General features: G+C 43.8%; 5 protein-coding genes and 2 long non-coding RNA genes across 24 annotated transcripts; 1 reads left to right on the forward strand and 6 right to left on the reverse strand.

Moving 5' to 3' along the window:
• Nucleotides 1–250: 250 nt before the first annotated feature.
• Nucleotides 251–7,399, forward strand: LOC136194253 (uncharacterized). 16 transcript variants are annotated; one of them, XR_010671563.1, is made up of 15 exons: nucleotides 251–362; nucleotides 414–886; nucleotides 943–972; nucleotides 1,031–2,798; nucleotides 2,866–3,177; nucleotides 3,238–4,753; nucleotides 4,821–4,909; nucleotides 4,997–5,077; nucleotides 5,156–5,601; nucleotides 5,729–5,926; nucleotides 5,987–6,060; nucleotides 6,115–6,430; nucleotides 6,480–6,785; nucleotides 6,837–6,980; nucleotides 7,035–7,399. It is a non-coding gene; the product is annotated as an uncharacterized lncRNA (long non-coding RNA). The 16 variants fall into 16 exon arrangements; XR_010671565.1 differs by having other exon boundaries at nucleotides 414–2,798; nucleotides 6,837–6,984; nucleotides 7,035–7,085; nucleotides 7,142–7,399; XR_010671559.1 differs by having other exon boundaries at nucleotides 414–2,798; nucleotides 7,035–7,085; nucleotides 7,142–7,399.
• On the reverse strand, nucleotides 1,129–3,066 carry LOC136194251 (uncharacterized). The gene is made up of 5 exons (XM_065983323.1): nucleotides 2,821–3,066; nucleotides 2,147–2,254; nucleotides 1,963–2,096; nucleotides 1,566–1,910; nucleotides 1,129–1,512 (listed from the first exon to the last, which is right to left on the reverse strand). Exons 2-5 carry the CDS (start codon nucleotides 2,211–2,213, stop codon nucleotides 1,279–1,281), a joined length of 780 nt encoding a protein of 259 aa, XP_065839395.1. The 5' UTR covers nucleotides 2,214–2,254; nucleotides 2,821–3,066; the 3' UTR covers nucleotides 1,129–1,278.
• On the reverse strand, nucleotides 7,381–8,370 carry LOC136194257 (uncharacterized). Its single transcript, XR_010671586.1, has 4 exons — nucleotides 8,123–8,370; nucleotides 7,931–8,060; nucleotides 7,811–7,881; nucleotides 7,381–7,762 (listed from the first exon to the last, which is right to left on the reverse strand). It is a non-coding gene; the product is annotated as an uncharacterized lncRNA (long non-coding RNA).
• Nucleotides 8,371–8,416: 46 nt separating this feature from the next.
• On the reverse strand, nucleotides 8,417–10,117 carry LOC136193987 (pleckstrin homology domain-containing family F member 2-like). The gene is made up of 9 exons (XM_065982995.1): nucleotides 10,051–10,117; nucleotides 9,834–9,997; nucleotides 9,477–9,780; nucleotides 9,341–9,422; nucleotides 9,170–9,276; nucleotides 8,972–9,109; nucleotides 8,793–8,921; nucleotides 8,648–8,709; nucleotides 8,417–8,599 (listed from the first exon to the last, which is right to left on the reverse strand). The coding sequence occupies exons 6-9, from the start codon at nucleotides 8,994–8,996 to the stop codon at nucleotides 8,417–8,419; spliced, it is 399 nt and encodes a 132-aa protein (XP_065839067.1). The 5' UTR covers nucleotides 8,997–9,109; nucleotides 9,170–9,276; nucleotides 9,341–9,422; nucleotides 9,477–9,780; nucleotides 9,834–9,997; nucleotides 10,051–10,117.
• An 85-nt stretch (nucleotides 10,118–10,202) lies between these two features.
• Nucleotides 10,203–12,752, reverse strand: LOC136193516 (26S proteasome non-ATPase regulatory subunit 10-like). The gene is made up of 13 exons (XM_065982426.1): nucleotides 12,456–12,752; nucleotides 12,270–12,398; nucleotides 12,124–12,222; nucleotides 11,969–12,073; nucleotides 11,815–11,919; nucleotides 11,669–11,767; nucleotides 11,517–11,621; nucleotides 11,339–11,461; nucleotides 11,187–11,288; nucleotides 11,028–11,136; nucleotides 10,911–10,976; nucleotides 10,715–10,856; nucleotides 10,203–10,662 (listed from the first exon to the last, which is right to left on the reverse strand). The coding sequence occupies exons 4-10, from the start codon at nucleotides 12,071–12,073 to the stop codon at nucleotides 11,059–11,061; spliced, it is 717 nt and encodes a 238-aa protein (XP_065838498.1). The 5' UTR covers nucleotides 12,124–12,222; nucleotides 12,270–12,398; nucleotides 12,456–12,752; the 3' UTR covers nucleotides 10,203–10,662; nucleotides 10,715–10,856; nucleotides 10,911–10,976; nucleotides 11,028–11,058.
• A 483-nt stretch (nucleotides 12,753–13,235) lies between these two features.
• Nucleotides 13,236–18,106, reverse strand: LOC136193805 (death-associated protein kinase 1-like). 3 transcript variants are annotated; one of them, XM_065982790.1, is made up of 16 exons: nucleotides 18,031–18,106; nucleotides 17,775–17,894; nucleotides 17,583–17,720; nucleotides 17,436–17,534; nucleotides 17,280–17,384; nucleotides 17,125–17,229; nucleotides 16,977–17,075; nucleotides 16,824–16,928; nucleotides 16,645–16,764; nucleotides 15,841–15,942; nucleotides 15,683–15,790; nucleotides 15,569–15,634; nucleotides 14,889–15,521; nucleotides 14,641–14,835; nucleotides 13,733–14,591; nucleotides 13,236–13,684 (listed from the first exon to the last, which is right to left on the reverse strand). In XM_065982790.1, exons 1-16 carry the CDS (start codon nucleotides 18,085–18,087, stop codon nucleotides 13,392–13,394), a joined length of 3,204 nt encoding a protein of 1,067 aa, XP_065838862.1. In that variant the 5' UTR covers nucleotides 18,088–18,106; the 3' UTR covers nucleotides 13,236–13,391. The 3 variants fall into 3 exon arrangements, with proteins under 3 accessions (XP_065838862.1, XP_065838861.1, XP_065838863.1); XM_065982789.1 differs by having other exon boundaries at nucleotides 17,775–17,939; XM_065982791.1 differs by having other exon boundaries at nucleotides 17,775–17,939; nucleotides 18,006–18,104.
• Nucleotides 18,107–18,672: 566 nt separating this feature from the next.
• LOC136193732 (death-associated protein kinase 1-like) lies at nucleotides 18,673–22,910 on the reverse strand. The gene is made up of 17 exons (XM_065982684.1): nucleotides 22,781–22,910; nucleotides 22,579–22,731; nucleotides 22,442–22,531; nucleotides 22,273–22,377; nucleotides 22,115–22,219; nucleotides 21,963–22,061; nucleotides 21,810–21,914; nucleotides 21,641–21,757; nucleotides 21,409–21,591; nucleotides 21,251–21,355; nucleotides 21,133–21,198; nucleotides 20,455–21,078; nucleotides 20,211–20,405; nucleotides 19,289–20,149; nucleotides 19,187–19,234; nucleotides 19,091–19,133; nucleotides 18,673–19,029 (listed from the first exon to the last, which is right to left on the reverse strand). The coding sequence occupies exons 1-17, from the start codon at nucleotides 22,880–22,882 to the stop codon at nucleotides 18,743–18,745; spliced, it is 3,288 nt and encodes a 1,095-aa protein (XP_065838756.1). The 5' UTR covers nucleotides 22,883–22,910; the 3' UTR covers nucleotides 18,673–18,742.
• Between the last annotated feature and the right edge of the window lie 1,804 nt (nucleotides 22,911–24,714).

Consider the following 24,714-nt stretch of genomic DNA (forward strand, 5'->3'; position numbering starts at 1 on the left):
TGTGCTCGACGTGAATTACCGAGCGATTTACGACACACAAAAGCCTTTGGTCAGATGATCATAAAAAGTAGAATAATTTGTTAACGCGGTGATTATAATATGAGTCACCTTGTTTTACTATTAATTACCCTATTTATACTACCTATGGTATTACCGTAAGGGAGTGTTTCTGAGTGGCTGGCCGGCTTGGACGTTGCATGTAAAATGTACTTAATTAAATGAATCAATGCCGGTTATTTAGCGCGCTTTGGCACATTTTTGCTCTTCGCTTTCTTTTCGATTTTTATACAGAGAAGGCGATTTTCAAGCGGAATGCGACGTGACGGCAAGACAAAGTACCAACGGAAGTACATGTTGGCAAGGTGAGACCTCCTACGGGGAAACAAAGCGAAACCTCTCATTCACGATGTTAGGAAGAAGTCCCTAGGCCACAATCGGGTTCCAGCTAAACAAAAAAACCCGAACGTATGGCCGTTTTCACGGAGAACGCGTAAGATTCTCACACGAGGGCCTCATTTGTGTTTGAAGCTCAGATCTATCGCTTTGCAATTGGCATAAAAGAATCCTAATGGGACACAGACGTCCTGCAGCGCCGTCTACCACATGCACCCCTTCGTACGATGTCCAGATAGATAGACGTCAGGATTTGTGTCGCAACAGGCTATGCAAGCAAATTAGGGTAGTCCGACTCTGCATTGCAACTGGAATCCAACGCCGTCGCCGCAAGAGGTACCAAAGCGACCAGACAGGTCTACTCAGCGCCAACAGCAGCATCGAGCGTGACCCCTAATTGAAAACCGTCGCACAGAGCAACCAGCGGATTCCCGTCAAAGAAGCGTCGCAATCTCCTTACGCGGATGCGTAATTGTGTGTCCTCCCCTCCCCAGTCAGTGTCTAAAGGCGTACACCATCGAGTTGGTCTTATCCAATCTTTTGCTATAGCGAGGCATTCGCGTATAAAGAGAAGAGGATGTATGGGTCTTTTAATTAATTAAGTACGGGTTATTGATGCAGTCCTCTATCTGTATAGGTCTGCACCATGTACCCTAATGTATAATTCTGGTACTCACCGGCAGCGAATGACGACAGATCGTCAACAAACCAGCCTTCGCGTAAGAGAGCAACAACTGAATGCAAGACTTTGATTACCTCAACATCAAAAAGCACAGCAGCTAGTTGCGCACAAGACTGACGCACAACAGAATCGCTGAGCAAACTGCAAAAAAGACACCAACTTTGTTTTCGCAGCGAAGGGGTACATAAGTAACCCAAAGGCTGTCAACGAACAAAAACATATCCAATAGAGAATGTGTTTCTGTCGCCGTTGTCTGCACTGCATGAGGCAAAGTTTCCAACAGTATTGTTTGCTGCATGTGGCGAGCACAAGTGGCCAAAGCCGCCAATTCCGATCCAAGAGTCACATGAATTACAGTTATTCTCTTGGTTGCCAATTATCCCAATTCTCACGCGGCTATAAGCACCAGTCCAGTCTGAGCGGCAGTTGAATCCTTCCTATGAAAGCAACCATAATGTAGAAATCTGCATATGCACATTAAAATCCATACCCTGTTACAATTGTACTGAAGAGAAGAGTATGGAACTAGAGTCTTCCAAGCTGATCGGCCAAGATCAGTAGGATGATGCTCGCCTGTGCCCATGAGATCTTTCATAGAAGCGGCAGGCTGATCCAAGACCAGTTCGTTCAGCGTTTCACCCGTTTTCAATAGAAGAAGAACTTCGTCAAAAGGTACTGTGTAATACGATTCGAGTTTGGCTTCCGTGTTGTCCAAGTTGACCTTCTCCGGATTGTAAACTTCTGAGTTTTCCCATAGAGTGCTGTTGTATGTGAATTTTATCGAATTGCTGTTCACTTTCATAATCAGAGTCCACCCGTCTGCGAGACAGTACGTCTATAGAACATACGTTGCAAAAAATTCTGAACAGAAAACTGAACTGCTTTACAGAAAACGCGGATGATGAGTTCGAGGGCTTAATTCTGTGTATTCCAGGCTGGAATTTTGGATTCAATGCCAGCGTCAAGCACGAATGATGAATGCGTGGAGCGCGTCTGGTGGAATTTTTCTTAGGCGAGCAACCTAACAAATTAAATTTTCAAATGCCAAAGCTGGACGTTATCTATTCTTACCTTCAACGTCGCTTGACGCAGAAACTGAGTTGAGAGAAAGGACGAGAAAGAAAAGCTTCAGTAGCATTTTAGATATCTTGCTCACTGCTGCCGCTGAACTGCGAGGAACTGAAGGCAAATATCGGCTATATATAGTGCTTTCTTTGTGGCAAGTTGTTTATGTGCTGTACAAACAGATGACGTAAGTGGAAGTCAAGCAAAATCTGCATATGAGGTAAACACATCGATTTTATCGTCTACTTCACTAGCGCTAGTAGTCGCCTATACATGTGCAGTAAGTAAATCTAGCCCATCCTCTAATTCTGTAATTAGAAATTTTGAACGGGAGTTAGATACGAAGTAAAGGAATTAATTAAGTACTTGATGGAAATGAAGGAAGTGAAGGAAGTGAAGGGAGTGAGGGGAGTGCAGGAAGTTGGGGAACTGAAGGAACCGCATGAAGGAAACGAAGGAAGCGAAGGACGCAGATTATATCTGCGAATTTGCATTTTGCATGAATACGAAAACGTCATATGCTAAATATCATGCAGTGGCGGCGCGGAGGGTGCGTCTCGGAAACTAATTGAAGGGGTGCGTTGATTTCCTCTCATTTCCTAGCGACGCGCTCCGTACTAGTATACTTTAGACGCCGCGCTCAACTGCACGGCTACGGGTACGTTTATCGTTCGCTTTACCCGCCGCTAAGTTAACTATATATTGCTCCTATCGCCTCCCTTCAGTCCGTACGCCTGCGTCCGCGCGTCGTATCTCTTGCCGTCGAAAGTGAGTCCATAGGACATCTGAATACGTGATCTCTATAGTTCCTCTTCATTTCGGTTTCTCTATAATGGGAATCATTTCTATTGCTGGTCTCTTCATTTCCTCTTGCCCATCCATTCAGTTTGTCGGCGCCGCGCAATCGTTCAAGTAGCCTCGCTTAAGTCGCTTTCGCCAAGCCCTTCTTCCCCTCCCGTGTTTATACGGGAGATCATGCAGCTAGGGAGAAGATCGAGGCTACTTTCAAGCACCACGCGTCTTTCAATCTATAGCAGGTTAAAATATGTGCATAAAGTCCTTACGAACCATAACTAAAAGAGTATTACTCTAAGCAGAGTGAGACACACTAAAAACTTGCCTTTACTGTTTCTGTTACTCGATCTGCTGTGTAGCAAGGTCCCAATGAGGAACCCACTGTGGCCGTTGTCTTCATCTACGTCATCGCTGTTTCATTGGTCTCGTGAACGACCTCGATCGCTCTATAGGTAAGAAAAAACGCCGAGAATGTTCGTCTGAGAAGTGGAAAAAGACGGTGAACGACACGCCGCTTAATTCGAATCGTCACTTGTCTGACGTCATCAAGGCCTCTGTTCGTTGCAAGGAGCCTCTCTCTCTAAGAGAACAAATCGATCTGGCGTCGGGGATGACTGCATGCTAGCTGGAATCAGCTATCTTCATCAACTCGGGCCCAACGGTATTTTGCACGGAGACATTCGCTCTACTAATGTTGTCGTGACGTCACTTATGGAGAAGAAAATTTGCGATTTGGGCGCGGCTCGCTTTGCTCAAGTCTGGCTCTCGGCTGGTCCTAGCTTCTGAGTCCCGAATATTTAGCTCCTGAACGAAGCCCGGAAAAAGCTAGGTCAACGCATGCACAACACGAACATGGCCGACGTTTACAGTTTGGCTGTTACTGTCATTGAATTGCTGATTCGACAGCATCCGGTTGTGAGTTGTCGAATTGAACATTCGTTGTAAGTGGCTCATCCCGACGTGAAGCAGATGTGTCGTCGGCTGATTGAAGAGGATCCGAGCGCGAGGCCTGGTGCAGGCGAGTTTTTGGCCGTATTGGAACGAATCCAAGGACTCATGCGCTTATATCGAGTGTGCTGCAAAAAGAATGGTGAAGGGGAAGTTTCGTGGAGAAGGACAGGTTAGTCTGGTTTTCGGCCCTTAGGCGCATCGTCGCATTGTGCAGTGTTAATTTGTTTATTTTCTATTGTATCACTGACCTACCGTGACTATATCGTATTTATACGTGGTCTAATTATTGTTTTAGTGTAGCAAAGTGTTACAGCCTTAGCAATGAGGGTACACGTGTACAGTGTACTAAGCATGAAGGAAGCACTGAGACATTGATTTGACCATCTATGATTTGACTTTGATTAGTCAAGGAATGCGGTGCGCGTGCCTCGATTCGAGGTCTCGTGACGCCCCTCCCACCCCTCCCCGACGGTGGGGTAGGTGGCTTTGTGTTTACTCGCCTATTCGCTTTCGCAGCCTTCGCCGGAGGCTGCTATCGCATCAATCCGAACACGATCCTCAGTAAAAACGATCGACTCCACCAGCAGCCTACTCACTACTCACGAAATCTCAGGAGCCGATCAACCTGATCACCGCGGCGCCGAACGGCAATCTAATCACTCTAACCGAAGGCCGAAATGGCGGCAGCGATCGTCGGCGTGATCAGAGACTTGGCGGCGCCGTAATTACGTAGCGGGAACGATGTTCGGAATCAGTCACTGAGTCGGACTCCTGCCATGCCTGTCCGATCCCGTCGTTATTACTCATCAAATCGGAACTATAATACACGATCGCTTTTTTTCGCCCAGACCTGGAGCAGGACTTCAGGTGAGCTGATTGGTTGATTAATTAATTAAATTATTAGGTATTGCTAATTAAATGTTGGGATATGTAGAAGATGCGTCTCGTCTTCTGCAGTCATTATCATGACATCATTGATGGACAGTCGTGGATGAAAACCGAAGAAGTGTATCTATAGTGACGGTGAGTAGGAGAAATAGCTCTGCGAATTAATTAATTAATTTTGAAATTGTCGTCAAAATTGCACTACATCAACGTTGTTTTGTTTAGATCACAGTCGTTTGTGGAATTCCGGGAATGCTCTACAATCGAACGAATGTCCGAGGAGATTGCTTACCCAATGAATGCCAGGTGACTCATTGAGCCAGGCCATAGCAGTACTTATATCAAAAGGTCAGATGTAATAAATTTCTTTTTTTCTCTTTACAGCCTGTTGAGTTGTCCGACTGAAGCATTCTCATTAGCATTCAAAATCAGTACAAATTTCACGGGGCAGCTCGTATGTTTGCGTTGAGCGTCGAGCTACGATCAAGGGAAGACGTGGGACGCTTGGAATTGTCTCGTCATTTGGCCAGAGGGAACCCATTCTTACTCGTGCATGACCGTCATACCGAGCGGGAAGTCCGTTTTCCCGCTGATGATCTGCGCTGATATCTGACAATCTGATCACATGCGCTCGCGTCAGTGGGAAAATTTCGGCGCTTGCCAGACGATCTTGACTGCATTTGCAGACGCTTTCATCACAACTGCGCTCGTATGGTTGAAGTGGTGGAACAATGCAAATACACCTACAGTGGGTCAGCTTCTACGATGGTTTGAGGAGTTTGAGATTAACCAAAGGGCAATCCTATTGAAATATGAATCACTGTATGGCCGTAAGTAGATATTTTTATTGTTGTTACTTTTTTGACCTATATGTAATTCTGAACTTTTGGCTGGCTGGCTGGCTGGCTTGAACGTTGCCGATTTTTTATTAATGATTGTTGTATTTTTTGTCTTTAGAAGACGAAATTCAGTAAGACGAATGGAAACATGGAAAAATCGTCGCTCAATTAAATGAGTCAATGCAGGTTATTTAGCGCGCTTTGGCTCATTATGCTTTTGCGCTTTCTTTGCGATTTTTACACCGAGAAGGCCGTTTTCAAGCGGAATTCGACGTGACGACAAGACAAAATACCAACAGAAGTACAGTTTGGCAAGGTGAGGCCTCCTACGGGGAAACAGAAGCAAAACCTCTCATTCAGTCATTCACGATGTTAGGAATAATTCCCTTGACCACAATCGGGTTCCAGCTCGCCAAAACAAGCCGAAGGGGCCGTTTTCTCGGAGAACGCGTAAGATTCTTTGCGTTTGAAGCTCAGAATCTCATCGTAGACGCTATCATGCAGTTTCCTCCAACACTATCCTCACCACATGGAACAGTGAAACCTTGCTGATTCGCCGTATAGCAAGTGCATCTTCTTCACGAGAGCACAGCAGCATCGTCGATTGAAGGAGGAGTGGCCCAAAAAAAAGCGTACCGTCCATCGTAGATACAGGGTCTTGGTCTCCTTTTCCAAACGCGATATTGAGAAAATAGAACTCCCCATGCACATGCATAGCTCTCACTTCTCTATAGACGTGTCATATATAGCATATGATGGCTATTGAGTTCAAGGGACTAATTATAAGAAACGATGTGGCGAATCGACGCGAAAAGTTTAGGTTCACTCGCGTTTTTGGTTGTGGTTTTTTTGACGTCGTAAATCTCTAGAGACGCCGTTGTTATATGTTTCGTATCGATTTGGAGCAAGTGATCGATGCGACGATCGATGCACGGTTGATTGGCGCGGGGGTAAGAACTTTTTCCCACTTCTCCTTGTCTTCTCCTCCACATATTCATAAGAGAAACAGTGGCACTTGGAAGCATCGTCTATTGACTATTGTAATATAGCACAACTATTCCTTGGTTTGCCGGACGAACGTGACCTGTCACCTGACTCCGATTACGTTTTCTAGCCTGGTATAAAGAAGCACTCCTAAAGGGTCAACGTGCCTTCGCCTTCATCGAATTTACAAAGTATATTTCTTATTGCTCTGAATAAACTAATAACACGTGATTGATTACTAGGAAGATAAACGTACTGTTTGACTGTTCTCCGAGGGCTGTAATTTCCGCTCAAGTTGGACATTAGTCATGCGGCTATTACCAATCTCGTCAGACTCGACTACACGTGTGCGTGGAATCGTTTCTGAACGCTCATAGCCTTCTCCTGTAGGTATATTTACTTCAGAAATAAAAACATGATTTCTCTTTCTTTATTAATAGCTATGCGTTTGTTCAATCAATATTGATATGATGGCAACAAAGAAGAAACGCGTGAGGATGTGTTTTAGTAGAGGGAGTAGTAATTTCAGGCTGGCTTTGATGTCTAGGAGACGTATAGTAAAGTCAGCGATGAGAGACGACTCGACAAGTGAAGAGAATGACGGATTGGTTTTGGCACGAAATTTTGTAGTGTAGCAGGCGCATAACACGAGCACGCGTCGTTTCGTTGCGCGGGTGGGCACCCTGGGAGAGCTTAGGTTAGATTAGATAGGTTAGATTAGGGCACCGGCGGGGTGGTGCACCCCCGCGTGCGCTGCCGCCGCCATGGAGCACAGGGAGAGGTACAGACAATTTATTGAAATAAAGAAGAAAAAAATGACATGGTTTCCCCTCTTGCGCGGGCAGTTTATTTGACGGGGTCATGCCCAGGACCCCGAAAGGAGCAGTTTTTGAACGGGTCTTGCTCAGGACCCTTTGGATGCAGTTTTTTTTTCTTGGGAGGTCATGCCCAGGACCCCCGTTCCTACACAAAAGAATTAAATAAAGGAAGAGAAATGACAAAGAAGATATTACCTTCCAGATTATTTCGTCGTCTGACTCAGTTATGCCTATTTTTAAAAACTAAGTCTTCTATGGTACGCTATACTAAAAAATTAGTGAATCTACGTCATCTCCCATCCAAAAATAGCCTTCTTATCACATTTGACTCAAATCCTCGCGTCGTCCTCCTGAGAACGTTAATTTCGTTATTGAATCAATAATTCGCCTCACCTTACCTGTTCGTCTTTCGCCTGTTTCTGATTCTTCTTTCGTGGAGGAGCGCGTGGAATCGTCTCGCCTTCCCCACCTAAAAACCAATAAAAATAAAAGCATACATATTTATTTTGAATACGTACTTGGTTCCCATGACGTTCCACCGAGAAGTGACGCTCGACGCGTCGTCTTCAACTCTTCCTTATCATCGTCGATCGGAATCGTCGGAATCCGACGAAGTGACGTCATCACCCGAATCATCTACTCCCTTTCCTATCCACCAAATATATTTAATTAAAAATCATATGACCTCAAATTCAATTTCAAAGACGCACCCGTCGTGACGTCATGAGCGGCGGCAGAGGCGGTGGGCGGCGGAGGACGATTAAACAGCGCGCGAAATAAATTCCGGGAAGCCGGACTTCCTCTCCCTCTTCATTAGGCGACCATCCCACGTCCATACGCAACGAAATCGCAATAGAATCAATGCCCACTAACTATGCAATCGTTACTAGAGACTACCTTGGTTGAAGAAATGGGTCTCGCATCGACGATTGTAAACGATTTAGGAGAAGCAACGTCTCCTGCTACACACGTCAGAGACAATAGAAGCGTTAATCGTTATTTATTTATATATTTATGAATTTGCCTGTGTTTGTTGATTTTTTCTCGAGCGAGTTGTGGCATTCGTTGCAGACACGTTCAAGACGTTCATCACCCGGTTTCGGCGTCTTGCCTTGAAAGACAACAAGATCGACTTTGTGACTCGAACACGTGGAGCAGACAACTTTGCCACAATTACGACACTGATGCTACAATAAGAAGATTAATTATTATAATTGATTTTTAGGTATGTGTACCTTTCCATTGTATGATGAGAATTTCGCTTTTCGACAGACCATGCATTCCGTGACTTTTCCGTCTGGGACCCAAAAACAGCGCGAGTCACAAGTTGGATATTTTCATTTAATTAAAAAGATTTATGAGTTTTAATTAATTCTTGACCTTGGCCTTTTTGCGCTTTTGCCATGAATTTTTTCAAATTCGATAGCCAATTGTTCTTGTCGCTCAAACTCGGCGCGAAAACGTGAAACGATTTATCGGTGTGATTAATTTGAAAAGCATCATCAGTACCTAGAAATAACCCAATAAATAAATAAATTGAACTTCATCTATTTTCCTACCCCAATGCTCATAGATTTGACTCATTCATGGAATAGACCTGAGGGCATAAAATGACACTCAGATGAAACAGACATCTGATCCAAAGTGAGCACGTGTTGCTGAGCGTAATGACCACGTGACAATACCGTCCCATAAACCTATAAAGACATTTTCAAAGAGAACTAAAATCGGGCCAAGCCCACTCGCTCTTTTCTTACCAAAACGTCGTTGAATAGGAAGAAGTGTCACGGCTTTGGACCGCGCGGTGACAGACTTTGAGTAGGGTTCCTTCGCGGACGAAAATTCGGCCCGGAACTAGGAGCGTCTGCCCGGAAATGCAAGCGCATCGATTTTTTTCCACGAATGGGGGCCCCCCGCGAGATACTTACGCATCCTACCTGGAAGCGGCCTTGTATTTCGGCGATTTTCGATTGGTTGAAATCGGATTCATTGAGCCGATAGGATTTCTTCCTGGAGGTGGGATTCGATGTGTTTGGCTCGTGTTTCCTCTCGATGAGGCCTCACCTTGCTGATGCGTACCTCTGTTGGCAGTTTGTCTTGTCTTCGCGTCGATTTCCGCTTGAACATCGCCCTCTCTTGTATCAAAATCGAAAGAAAACACGAAGAAGCGAAATGAGCAAAAGCACGCTAAATAACCAGCATTGATTCATTTAATTGAGAACACCGATTTTTCATGTTCCCTTCGCCTCGCTGAATTTCGTCTGCAACGCTTAAACTGGCCCATATAATTGCAGCCTCTTGAGCCTCTTGTTCTCCTTTGACTCCGATTTTAAAGTTTCACAGCCACCACAATAGGGCATTTAGAATTCTTTTGAATGAAAATTAGAAGGCACAAGATCAACTTTGTTATCATAACCTAACCTTAGCCTTCCAGATGCCTCTCTCAACCGTTCCAAATTGACTAAGATTAAATATTATTAATTAACCTACTACTATATTTTTTAATAATATTAATATCCAGTTCCTAGTACTCCTTTGAGCTCAACTGAAGACCTTTCCAAAACGCGAAACTTTGCAGCAGTGAACTGGTCGTACAAATAATTCAAACACAAATTAGGCACTCGTGTGACAATCTTACGCGTTCTCCATAAAAGAATACATCGATTCGGTTAGTTTTGGTTCGTTGAAATACAATTGTGTCAATGGGACTTCTTAATAATGTCGTGAATGAGAGGTTTTGCTCTTGTTTCCCCTCAGAAGGCCTCACCTTGTGGCGTGTGAGAACACCGATTGTCGTTTCCATTCAATTTCGTCTCCAAAAGATTAACAATAACATACAAAAATATTACACAAAAAGTTCTGTAACGTCCAAGCCAGCCAGCCAGCCAGCCAGCCAGCCAGCCAGCCAGCCAGCCAGCCAGCATGTCAGTCAGCCACTCAGAAACAAAACAAAAAAATAGAAAAGACGATATCTACTTACGGCCACACAGTGATTCATATTTTGATTTGATTGCCCTTCGGTTCACTTTAAACTCTTCAAACCATCCAAGAACCTGGCCCACTGTGGGTGATTCTGTTCTATTCCACAATTTCAACACTTCCATCATACGAGCGTTGTTGTGACCAATGTGCTCGCGAATGTAGTGAAGATCGTCTGAGCTGATAAGAAAAGCTCCAATATTTTCCCATAAGGATCCACAGGCTCTGATTAGCTGATCTGACACGGGAGCATCATCGGCGGGAAAAGAATCTAAAAGCAGGCAATTAGAGGTAACTAGAAAGAGGTCAAAAAAAAGGCATACCTGAAACGAAATCGCATGTGATCCCTAAATCTCTGACAGAAGAACGATGACGACTTTCCGGTCGAGTGGAAACCACAAGGTCATCGAGAGCCTTTTCCGGACGAACCGTTTCTCGTTGAAGAACGGAAAATCGAGCGGCGTCCTATTAATTAAAACAAATACATAAGGTAACTGAATCAAAGTGATGATGACGTACGTAATGCTGTCGAAGGAGAGCTCTTGTTTCACCATTCCTTGCCACCTGATGAGGCGTCTTTCCGTCCTGAAATTCACGTTTATAGAGTCTCTCTAATTTACAAGAAAATCACGTCACCTGATCTTGACACGTGATTTCAACACCCTTCTTAATCGATTAATAGATCAATAACTGATGCGTCTATGCTTGAAAAGCTTTCTGCAACAATATGCTGCATTTTTTTGTTCTACAAAGATTCGAATAGAGAACGATTGAGAAATGAGAATTCTGACTAACCTTATTTCTGAAAGAGACATCAGCTCCTAATTCAATTAGTTGCTGAATGACAAGGAAAGAAGGATGTTCCTCACATGCGTACAATAAGGGTGTCCTTCCCTCCTAAAAATAGGACTAACAAACAAAAATGCAAAATATCGTAAGAATGCGACCTTATCAACAGAATTGATATTAATGCCTTTCTCAATGACAAGATATCGAAGAACATCTTTCACTTCGTCATCTTCACACTTTGAGGAGTTATAGGTGGCATGAAACAAAGCCGTGTTTCCTTTCTGAATAAAAAAGACGGCGATTTGTTGAATTTTTAGCAAATAAACTACATCTCACGTAATCTTTTGCTTGACAGTTTGCTCCTTTTTCAACCAAGTAGCGAACTTTCGCTGAACGATTGATGGAACTTTTACACGCCCACATAAAAGGCGTTTGCCCACTCTGAAGATGAAATAAGAATAAAAGTATCACAAGTGACATCTTCTAACCCTGTCGAAGCTACTGATATCAGCCTTGTGTTCCACAAGCCATTTCATTCCAAAAATGCTTTCACTGGAGCAGGCAGGATGCAGAGGAGTGAACCCATACTATTACAAATATTTCACATGTAGCAAAAAAGGACATTATGTATCACCTTTTCTTCAATAGCATTGACACTCAATCCTTTTTCATTAAAAAGATAATTAAAAATCTCGTTTGTTTTTTCAGATGACGAAAATGGATTCCCAGCTCCCCAAACCTATAAATCAAAGTTATTGTTGCCAGAGGGTTGATATCAGTTCTGTTACAATATCCAATGGTGACAAAATGTAGCCATGTTCTTCGAGACAGACCATTTTCTTCATTGTGTCAACGGAACTTTCACAGGCCAGAGAATATGGCGTAAGTCCCATCTAAAAAAGAGTGATGAGTGAAACCATATGAAATCAATTCCAAGTCATACCAAGGCTTTCACATTGATATTTGCACCGTGATTGACGAGCTATTCAACGCCAAAAATATTTCCCCACCCACACGCACAGTGAAGTGGGCGGAGTCTATCCTGCATCCACGCATCAATTAATTTACCAATCCAAAACGCATTCATACCCCTTCTAATTCCTTTCCAATGTCTTGATTCTTTTGCACAATGGCATAACTGAGCCAATCATCGGCTTCCTCCGCCGAATCAAACTCTCTTCCCGCCACATAGTGAAATAATGAAGACAAAAAGATGTACTAACGAAAAGGAGAATACAATATTGTGCAGCGATGAAAAACGCGACCATTCCATACCTGCTCAGATCGAAATCCTTTTTCTGTAGAAAGAAAACTCTTCAATTCATCTTCATCTTCCTTCGCGAGTATCTTGATCAATCTTGTGATCGCGGACGGGATCATTCTGGGAGTGCGTTTCTGCCAACAACAATCAGCCAACTAATTAATGAATAACAACGTTTTTCGTCGTGAGTCGGTGATTCTACGAATTCGTTTTCGGTTCATTCGATCACACTACTCAGCCTCGACATAAACGTCCGTCGATGTCTTCTTGCGGCGAAGGAGATGAACGAAGCTTCAGCGACAAAGAGTAACAAACGCATGCGCACTCGGCTTACTGAATCTCATGTGGAGGTGACGTCACAGATCTGGAAAAAAAATTAATTACACAATTCAAAACTACATGAATGTAATTATTACCAATTCGTCTTTTCCTTCGCATCCATTCAGTCTGAAGGAAAAGATTCAACTTACTTATTTACTTATTTTCGGTTATTAGCGTTAGTGCGGGGATAATAGAAAAACATCTCAAGTCGCAAGTCACGCGTAAAACTTCCAACTTCTTAATTCATTCACTTTCGACAGCCCCGAAGCGCCGCAATTGCACGAAATCTTACTTCCTTCCGTTTCAAACTCAAACTTGTAATCGTACGTCAACTAGAAAAAGAGAGCTTTACCCTCCCGCTCGGTATAGAAGATGCAAAGCAGAGAGAAATACCTCTTCGCCTTTCTTGATGAAACGCTTCGAAATAATAATAATCTTCCTAACGACTTCGGCGACGCAATTGGGATCGCACGAATGATTGATTTATTTAATTGAGCACCTCACCGAATCTCGTCTCTTAAAGATAAACAACGACATAAAAATTTTTACATGCAACGTCCAAGACAGCCAGCCAGCCAGCCAGCCAGCCAGCCACTCAAAAAAATTAAGAAAACAAAAAAAGACGAGTTCTACTTACTCCCACACAGCGATTCAAATTTCAATATGATTGCCCTTCGATTAACTTCAAACAGCTCAAATAATCTTAGAAGCTGACCCACTGTAGGTGATTTTGCAGTGTTCCACAATTTCAACACTTTGACCATACGAGAAAAGTCGTGACGAATTTGTTCGCGAATATATTGAAGATCATTATCATCAATATGTAGAGAGGAGCCAAGATTTTCCCACAATGAACCCTTGACGTGAGCGCAGGCTGTGATCAGATCGTCTGATAACGGAGCATCATCAGGGGGAAAAGTACCTGAATAAAATAATTTTTAAAAAGAAAAGGTACTCAAAAAATGAATACCCGAAGCAAAACCGGATAGAACCACTAAGTCTCTGACCGATGAACGATGACGTCTTTCAGGGCGAGCGGAAAACAAGAGGTGATCGAGAGCCTTTTCATTGACTTTCTTATCAACTTCACTTGACGAATAAATAGCAGGATCTTCGTTGAGTTGCTGAAGATGAGAACTGTCTAAATAGAACCAGTTGAGAATAACTCCCGGACTTCGTTCGTCGCACGCTTCAGCGATCAGCAACTTCAGTTCCTTGAAGAATTTTCTCGTCTCGGCCTCGCAGCTGATTTTGCTTGACCAACGAAGAATGACGTCAATGCAATGACGTCCCTTTTTCATTCCAAATTGGATTAGACACTCGATTACTTTACTGTCGACGATCCTAACTAATTTGATGCCGTTCTTCCAAAGCTCTTCACTTGTGTCCGTCAGACGAGAGCAACGACATTGAAGAATGACGAACGACGACGGTGAGATAATATCAATCGGTTTATCGCACTCGTATCGTTGGCCACGATACACGTCCAGCTCCAAATCTTTAACCCAGGCGGCAGGAGGAATTGAATCATCGAGAAGAGCGGGAATCTGATACATTCTGGGAGCGTCTTCCAGCTCAATGCACAGATCCAAATAGCGAAGAACCTCAATTGCAACGTTAGCCTTCACAACGAATGCAGATGGACGGCCCTTGTATATGAGGTCGTCTTCAAATGCCGTCAGAGCCGATTCAATGTCGCCCTTTGAAGCCTTTCCCGATTTCCCCGTCTGCATGGCGACTGGGAACCAGGGTGGAGCCAAAAGAGGACCGATAACATTATGACAAAGCCACTGAGGTCGAACACAGATGCAACGACCCAGATTAATAATCTATATGAACATATTGTTAATTACTTCAAAGCAAATACTAATCGCTTACTAATCCGGAAGAGTCAAGATATTCGACGGCAACTTTTTTCTCGTCCTCGTTTAGAACGAGTTTGACCTCTTGAGCAATCCACTTGTGGAATTCTTCAGTTGTCAGAAAATAGGCCAATGGATGTTCTCTCTCTTCATCCGGAATAGAGAGATGCTTCTCAATTTCGTGGCACAATTTTGGAATGCCATCCGCAGCCTGTGAAAACAAAAATGTGGCAAAAAATCATTATTAGATTATTCTGTTATTACCTCTAGCATTTTTTCACGAATTTTCTTGAGTTTCTGACGACAATCGTCCATGCGAACCGAAGTGCTCTTACTGCAATCCATTTCAATCACGTGACCAAGTTCAATATTGAACGTATTGCCAAATAGTTTCTGAAGCTCTCTGGCGACTCGTTTCATCTTGAAACACACTTCGATTCCCCTCTTTTCTTCAAAACCGATTAAATTGAATATTATCATAAATGGAATGAGCGACGTCACGTGAGACAGAGGCGTTCTTAATGAAGCCTTGGCAAACGCGCACCAGAATTGGCCTTCTTCTAGAAGGCCCTTTTCTGACGTCATTTCGTCTCCCTTTCGAATGGGAAGAATGAGATTGAACATTGTATTGGACTTCTGAAAGAAGAGCCCATGTGCGCTGTGGAATGTGGGTTGGGCACCAAAGTCCCACCACGACCCTTTGCCAACTTTCTCATTTTCACAATTATGGATATCAACACCGGGTGTGCGATCGTTTTCTTTTGGCGGGGATTGATTGAGTTGCAGAAGCGAATTCACGTACGTCGTCTTTCCCGCCATTTCTCTTCCAACTACGCACGATTTAATTGAATCCGGACGAACCGTTTCTCGTTGAAGAACGGAAAATCGGGCAGCGTCCTATTAAAAGAAATGCATAAGGGAACTGAATCAAAATGATGACGTACGTAATGCTGTCGAAGGAGAGACCTCCGTTCACCGTCTTCGGCCACCTGATAAGGCGTGTTTCCTTCCTTAAATTCACGTTACAGATACTCTTTAATATACAAAAAACACGTCACCTCATCTTGACACGTGACGTCAACACCAATCCTAATCAACAGATCAATGGTTGACTTGTCTACCGTTGAATAGCTCATTGCAACCTTATGCAATGCATTTTGTTTGTTCTACAAAGATCTGAATAGAGAACAAGTGAGGAATAAACATTCTGACTAACCTCATCTTGGACAAAAACATCCGCTCCTAATTCAATTAGTTGTTCAATGACGAAAACAGTAGGATGCTCCTCACAGGCGTCCAATAAGGGTGTCATTCCCTCCTAAAAATAGAATATTCAAACAAGAATGCAAAATATCGTAAGACTAAAGCCACGCGTGCCAGGCCCTTCTCCTCTGATCCCGGATAAATTCGGGGAGGAGAAGGGCTTGGTAGCTGAAAATCACGTGATCACCCCCTTTTGGGGGCAGCGATCGGTCATGTGGCCGATTAAGATACTCTCGATCGCACCAAGTCATTACCTTCATTCACCGCGAGGTGAGAAATTGCCTAGTAATTGGCCATTTTCTGCTGATAGCTCAGCTGTTCGTCGCCAATAAGGCCCAGAAACTACTAGAACTTGCCATCTAGATTGGCACGGGCAGTTTTGACCGCTATTCCCTTCAGGTCAGCGGCCAGCAAATATAATTGGCTTTTTACACATAGCAGGTGATTATTTAATTCTCACCCCAACGTTGCACCACTATCTATAGATTTGGTGGTTTAGAACTGCTCTGGCCAAACAATTCACTCTACAAAACTGTTTGCAGTGTTCATGGCGCCCTATAAGCGAGGAACAACAAAGCTATCAAGGACGGCAATTTCTCGCCTTGACGTGATTCGGTGAATGAGGGTAATGACTTGGTGCCATCAGAGTATCTTAATCGGCCACATGACCGACCGCTGCCCCCAAAAAGGAGCGATCACGTGATTTTCAGCTTCCCGAGTTTATCCGGGATCAGAGGAGAAAGTAAGAATACAGTACCTCATCCACAGAATTGATATCAATGCCTTTCTCAATTACAAGATATCGAAGAACATCTTTCACTTCGTCATCTTCACACTCATAAGATGTGGTGGCATAAAACAAAGCTGTCTGTCCAATCTGAATAAGAAACCGGCGATTTGTTGATTGAAGTTGTAGCAAATAAAAAACCATCTCACGTCATCTTTTGCTTGACAGTTGGCTCCTTTTCCATCCAAGTAGCGAACTTTCGCTGAACGATTGATGGGACCTTCACACGCCAACATAAAAGGCGTTTGGCCGGCCTGAAGATCAAAAAAAGAATGAAAGTATCACAAGTGAAATATTCTAACCTTGGTGACGCTATTGATATCAGCGTTGTGTTCTAAAAGCCATTTCATTCCAAAAATGCTTCCAAAAATGCAGGCACCATGCAGAGGAGTCCACCCATGCTATTAATAATATTGCACATGTAGCAAACAAAAGCACATTATATATCACCTTTTCTTCAATAGCATCAACGCTCAAACCATCTTTATTAACAAAATAATAAAATATTTCGTCAGCTTTTTCAGACGACGAAAATTGATTGAAAGCTGCCGAAACCTATCAATCAAGAGTTACTGTTGACATAGGTTTGCTATCAAATCTGTTACAATATCGGATGATGACAAAATGTAGCCACGTTCTTTGAGATAGACTAATTTCTCCATTGTGTCAACAGAACTTTCACAGGCATGAGAATATGTCGTACGTCCATCCTAAAAAAGGGTGATGAGTGGAAACCATACGAAATAAATTCCAAGTCATACAAAGTCTTTCACGTTGATATTTGCACCGTGACTGACGAGCCATTGAACGCCAAAAATATTTCCCCACTTGCACGCACAATGAAGTGGGCGGAATTTAAACTCCATCAACGCATCAATTAATTTACCAATCCAAAAACGTAATCATACCACTCCGGATTGCTTTTCAATATCTTCATACTGTTGCGCAATCGCATAACTGAGCCACTCCTCGGCTTCCTCCGCCGTCTCAAACTCTCTTCCCGCCACATAGTGAACTAATGACATTGACATGCCATGATCTTCATACTAACGAAAAAAATACAATGGTGTGCAGCGATAAAAAATGCAACCATTCCATACCTGTTTAGATCGAAATCCTTTTTCTGCAGAAAGAAAACTCTTCAGTTCATCAGCATTTTCCTCCTCGAGTATCGCGGCCAATCGTTCGATAACGGGCGAGATCATTTTCCGTTTGCGTTCCTGCCAACAACAATCAGCCAATTTAGACGTTTTCGTTCGGTGATTCTACGAAATCGTTATGTTTTAGAAGGCGAGGCTCACTATACGCGCCCGTGCAGGCGGCGCCCTTACTCTAGTCGGTTCAGCCTCGACTTACACGTCGCTTGACGTTGGTGTGCGGCAAAGAGACGGACGACAAAGCCGCATGTATCATGCTCTCGTAGCGAAGACCCTTTCTCGCTCCCGGATGCTCCGCAACGGCGAGAAAGCACGGTCTGGTACTGTACCTCCCCTTTCACACCACAAACCCCTCCTACTACGACGTGGGGTACAGTTTGCCCGAGTACCGTAGGTGGCTGAATTTGTTACTACAAAATTTCAAAAAAATCTTGACAAACTTTCCCATCTCCATAACGCCTTCAGATGCAATCAGTATGCAGTAAAAAAGTTTGATGCAGTTGCAAGTGACGTCAAAATCTGTAGAACCAGTGTAGGAGCCTTTCCACGATTGAGATCATCTCTTCGAATAATAGAAAGGCAAAGGCATTCTATCACAAGAACTAGTCCCCAAAAAAATATTTATTAGTAAAACAGAGAGCACAGCGGCCGCGCGGAGTGGGGTCACTTATTGTGCCGCGTTTCGGCGAGAGATAATGAACACAACCGGTCTCAGCTTCGAAGAGCACCACGACCGAGCTTGTCAATAAGCTCTCGTGTTTCTAGGAAGGAATCGGTCCTTTGGGCGCGAGGTACGGTATAATGCAACTATCATTGCCGAAAGCCTGTGTTATTGGAGGCGTAAGCTTTAACTGAAAAGATTTCTCAGCGATAACGACAAAACAGGGAGCTGCATTGCTTCTGCACTGCCTTTACTGGTACAGTTCTAAGTACTTCATTACTATTACTCGACGATTGACACCAACCTGTTCGAACCACTTGATAATCCTTCCAACAGTTGGTCTCTCGGTTTTTAACTTCCACGATTCAAGCACCTTCATCATACGCAAGGCGTTGCTGCGCGTGAGCTCGCGAATTTCCTCAATTTCTTCCAATTCGATAAGATAAGTGCCAATCTCCTCCCACTTCGATCCTTTGACGTTGGCACACGTTCTCAGTACCTCGACGGGCACGACGGCTTCATCTGCAGGAAAACCGCCTAAAAGAACAACAGTGAATTAGTGCGCTTAAACGAACCAATGAAGCGGTGTATGTCCAACCTGCTGTAGACGCTTCTGTGCGGTCAGCATAAACAACGTCATCCTAAAGGACAGTCTATCAGAAAGTAAATATATGGAATCCTATGTCGTCCATACTTGAGCAGGACGTCCAGTTGCCGGTCTTTGGACAGGTGATTCTAAAGGCTGATGAAAGTTTGTAACGCACATTTTTATATAAGATTCTCGGCGTCTATATACCTTTTCCTTCACCCCTCCTACAATCGCCAAGTCTCTGACAGTAGAGTAGTTATTTCCTTCAGGTCGAATCGAAAATAAGACGTCGTCAAGAGCCTCGACCTGCACCTTCTGATCAACTTCAGCCGACGAATAAATAGCCGGATCTTCGTCGTGCCGTTGCAAATGAGCACTGTCCAAGTAGAACGAATTCAGAAGAACTCCCGAGCTCCTCTCTTCGCATGCAACGACGATCATCTCTTTCAAGACGTCGAGCAACTGCTTTGCCAATTCCTCGCAGGCCGTCTTGCTGGACCAGCGCAAGATGACGTCGATGCAGCAGTGTCCCTTTTTGATACCCAATTCGACGAGACATTCGACGACTTTGCTCTCGTCGACTCTCACCAATTTGACGCCGTCCTTCCATGCTTGGTGACTCGTATTAGCCATGCGTAGACACCGAGACTGGAGGACGACGAACGAAGACGGTGATATGATGTCGACGGCACTGACGCATTCGTACCGCTGACCGCGATAGACGTCTAGACTGGAGCTTTCAGCCCATGCTATGCTGGGCATCGAATCGTGAAGAAGAGCCGGAATCTGATAGACTCCAGGCATGTTATCGACCGGAATGCACAGTTCGAGATAGAGGAGAACTTCAATCGCTTCGTCAGCTGTCACTGAATAAAGTGACGGACTGCCCTTAAGCTTCAAGTCGTCCTCAAACGCTTTCAGCGCCGACTTAATATCGTGAGTCGACGCTTGGCCCCACTTTCCGGTCGCCATGCCAAACGGAAAAAAGGGAGGAGCGAGGAGTGGGCCAATCACGTTACGACACAGCCAGACCGGACGGAGACAAATTTGACGCCCAAGATTAACGATCTGTGTCAAAACGTCATATTTGTTACGCTGGTAATATACTATCAATATATGTGGTACTCACTATTCCAGACGAATCAAGATATTCAACGGAAATCTTGCGCTCGTTTTCGGCCAAGTTGACCTCAACATCTGTATCAACCCACTTGTCGAACTGTTGTGCCGTCATGAAACAGCCTAATTTCAATTGACGTTTCTCGTCTGGGTCTGTAAGTTTCTCCTCAATTTCGTGACACAGTTTGGGCACTCCTTCTGCCGACTAAACATGCAAGTTAGAGTGAGACAAAATAAACTAGACAGCGTTATACCATCAATAAATCTTCGCGGAGTTTCTTTAGTTTCTCGCGGCAGTCATTCATGCGCTGAGAAGCGCTTCTACTGCAATCAATTTCAAGTGCGTGCTCGAACTTGAAAGTGTCTCCAAATTCCTCTTCAAGAGTGCGAGCGACTCGCTTTAGCTGGTAACCTGCTTCAACTCCAGCCTCTTCTCCGGAACCGACAACATTGCCGATAATGAGAACGGGAATCAGAGACTCGCGATCAGAGAGAAGATTTCGTAGAGGAGCCTTTGCAAACGCGCACCAGTAGCGACCCTTTTCTAAGAGAAGTCCCTCTGACGTCGTCTTGCCTCCCTCTCGAAGACGCAAGACGAGAATGAAGATCGTATTTGTTGATGCAAAGAAGAGACCGTGAGCGGCGTGGAATGTCCATTGGGCACCGAAGTCCCACGCTGAGCCTCGGCCTACTCCAGGAATGTAGCCCGTGCGAACGTCGACGCCGGCTGTGCGATCGTTCGGGTCGATTGGAGGACAATCGACTTCGAAAAGAGCATTGACGAACGTCGTTTTGCCCGCCATTTCGCTCCCAATTACGCATACTTTCATTGAAACGGGGCGAACTTTCTCGTGGAGAAAGGAAAAACGGGCGGTGTCCTACCGTAGACGCACTTCAAAGCTACGTTCAGAATTTGACATAGTGTACCATACGTAATGCTGCCGAAGGAGTTTTCTGACTTTGCCATCGCGTGCTACATGATGAGGCGCCTTACCTTCCTGAGTTTAACAACATATATAAATAATTTTTAAAGAAATGTAACCGCTTTACCTTGTCTTTACAGGTGACGTCAACACCACTCTCGATCAAAAGCCTAATAACTTCACTTGCAAACGTGACTTCCATGGCAGCGAGATGCAAAGCATTTCTGTCCATCTACAAACGGACGATACAGAAAGCAACATCGCAATTGGATTTCTATAACTAACGCTATCCGTTGCTGCAACGTCAGCTCCTAGTTCAATTAGACACTGGATGATGAGAGCGGACTCGTTCTTTCTGATCAAAGTCTCGGAAAATTCGGGAATGGTGAAGTCAACGCTGGGTCTTCTGGGAAACACAGCAAGACTATTGGAAGCAGAAGCGACGTGCAACAGAGGAGTCTTTCCCTTCTAAACGTAAACTGACTCAAAGAAAAAGCAACATCTCTAGCAAATATACCTTGGAGACAGAATTGACATCAAGACCTTGCTCAGTAACGTAATGAAGAAACTCTTTAGCATCGTCTTTAGAGCTACGGACGCCGGCAGTAGCGTAGAACAAAGCAGACCGATCACTCTGTCAGAAATAAATCACTCGAGTTTAGAAAAAGAAAGCATTCAAAAGATACTTTATCTTCGGCTAAACAGTCAGTGTCTCTCTCACAGAGATAGCGAACTTTTAGAAAGCGATCTCTATCACTGCTACAAGCATACATTAAAGGAGTAACCCCACCCTAGAAATGCAATAAAGCGTGAGACTTGTATCCGTGAAACGTTTGAACCTTCTTGACGCTATCAGTGACTGCATTATGTTCGACAAGCCATACGACGCCATGAATGCTTCCCCACTTGCATGCACAATGCAAAGGAGTATCGTTCTCCTACCATTTCAAAGTTATAAAACAGCTGGCTAACAGACTTTGCTTGGCTATACCTTTGGGTGAATAGCGTTGACGCTCGCTCCATTCTTATGAACAATACGACGAAGAACCTCGTCTGCTTTCTCTGCTGACTCAAAGTTTGCACTAGCAGCGTAGAACTAGTAGAAAGAAAAGTCTATACCCATTTCGAAAGCGACGTCTTATCAGTTACAATGGCTTCCGTTGAGAATATAAATCCGTGTTCTTCCAAAATAATCATCTTTGCAAACGCGTCAATGGAGCTTGCACAGGCGTAGAAATAAGGCGAAGGTTTCGACTAAACAAGAGCTACTTACTATTGCAAGACTGTTGGATAACAGTCATGTCACTCTGACACTCACGTTTACACTAGCCCCGTGTGTGACGAGCCAATTCACGCCTATACTATTTCCGAAGAAGCAAGCAGCTTGAAGCGGAGTACGTTTCGACCACTGCAAAAAAATCAATAAATACATACAGTATATCGGTGTATTGATACCCGATCTGGCTCGTCAATGCTTTGACTTCCTTCAAGGGCAACAACGTAACTAAGCCACTCCTCTGCCTCCTCAGCCGTCTCGAAGTTTTTTCCTGACACCAGATGAATAGAGGGTAACGGATGGCCTATTATTGAATCAATGTCGGACGAATACTAAGGCGCCAGTAGGAAGAAGTTGATAAAGTGATACGTTTCAGCATACGTGTCGAAATCCTTTCTGCGTCGAGAGAAACATTAGCACTTCGGCAGTATCGAGTGCTTTTATTTGGTCGATGACAGAACGAGCACGAGCAGACGACGACATTGTGGATGCTCGCGCTTCGCCAGTCGCGAAAGACTCGATTGAGTAAACGACGCGACGAGCAAGCTGTTAGTACATATGCATTCGTAGAATTAATTGCCTCGCGAAAAGCGTTGTTATTGCCTATTTGCTGTTGGCAGATGCAGAGAGGCAAACGAGGCAAACGGAACTCGAAAAGTATGCCGTCTGCGATCGAGCTATCGGCCGAGATAATCGAGAAGGAGAGTGACGATGAATTGGAGAGTATTCTTTCTACGAAAAAACGATGTCGGCGTAAACGGGTGTGCAGTATACTATAGTCGCGTTTTTCATCGCTTCACACTATTGTATTCTCCTTTTTGTTAGTACTACCATAGATTATGGTACCCTAACTTGTCATTTCACGATGTGGCGGCAAGACAGTTTGAGTCGGCGGTGGAAGCCGACCAATGGCTCAACTGTGCGCCTCTGCAAGATATTGAAGAGCCAATAGGGGTATCAATACGTTTCGAAGTAGTTAAGAAATAATGCGTGCATGCAGATATTTCAACAATGCCCACTTCACTGTGCGTGTCAGGGAGGAAATATTTTTGGGGTTGAATGGCTTGTCCTTCACGGTGCCAATGTCAACGCAAAAGACATCGTATGACTTAGAATTTATTTTACATTTTTGCACTCATCATGCACTTTTGTTTAGAGAGGATATACGCCATACTTTTATGCCTGTGGAAGTTCCGTTGACAGAATGAGAAAAATGATTTTTCTTGAAGAACATGGATGCGTTTTGTTACCATATGATATTGTAATAGAATTGGTATTAACGCTCTGGCAACAGTGACTTTTGACATTTAGGTTGAGGCAGCTTCCAATCAATTTTCGTCACCTGAAAAAGCGGATGAAGTTTTTCATCATCTTGTCAACGAAAAGGGTATGAGCACCAATGCAATGAATATGGTGAGATATGATGTATAGTTCTATGATTTGCTACATGTGAAATATTCATGAATAGAAGAATGGAGAAACTCCCCTGCATCAAGCCTGCAAGAGGGGAAGCCTTTTTGGAGTGAAATGGCTCGTGGAGCACAACGCGGAAATTAATAGCGTTGAAGAGGTTACAAGTTTTCAAGATGCTTTCATTCTTATTTCATTTTTAGTTTGGCAAAACGCCTTTAATGTTGGCGTGTCGAAGTTCAACTGATCGTTTATTGAAGATCCGCTACTTGGATCAAAACGGAGGTAACTTTCAAGCGAAAGATCTTTGGGTGAGACGTGGTTTATTTGCTACACAAGTCAATGAAGAAACCGTCATATTTTTATTAAGGGAGAAAATACGGCTTTGTTTTATGCCGCCGAACCCTCAAAGTGTGAAGATGACGAAGTGAAAGTTGTTCTTCAATATCTTGTCATTGAGAAAGGCGTTGATATCAATTATGCTAATATGGTCACATTCTTACAATCTTTCAGAAATTCGTTTGAAATTCTATCTTTAGTGGGGAATGACACCTTTATTGTACGCATGTGATTCACCATTGTTTTCTCCTTCTGTTGTTGCCATTCAGCAACTAATTGATTTAGAGGCTGATCTTTCTGCCACAGATAACGTTAGTCTTCTCATTCATCGCTCGTTTTCTAGTCAAATTTTTGTAGAAAAAACGAAATGCCTTGCACATTGCAGCACATAATTCAAAGGCAGTCACGTCAATTATTGATCTATTGATTGAAAAGGGAGTTGACGTCACTTCTCAAGACCAGGTGACGCGTTTTCAATCTGTATTTATTGAAGAAAATTTATAAACGTGAAGTTCAGTACGGAAACACGCCTCATCAGGTTGCATCAAATGGCGAAATCAGAGCGC

This window comes from Oscarella lobularis, chromosome 12 (genome assembly GCF_947507565.1).
Source record: "Oscarella lobularis chromosome 12, ooOscLobu1.1, whole genome shotgun sequence".
In the NCBI taxonomy this organism is placed as follows: Eukaryota; Metazoa; Porifera; class Homoscleromorpha; order Homosclerophorida; family Oscarellidae; genus Oscarella; species Oscarella lobularis.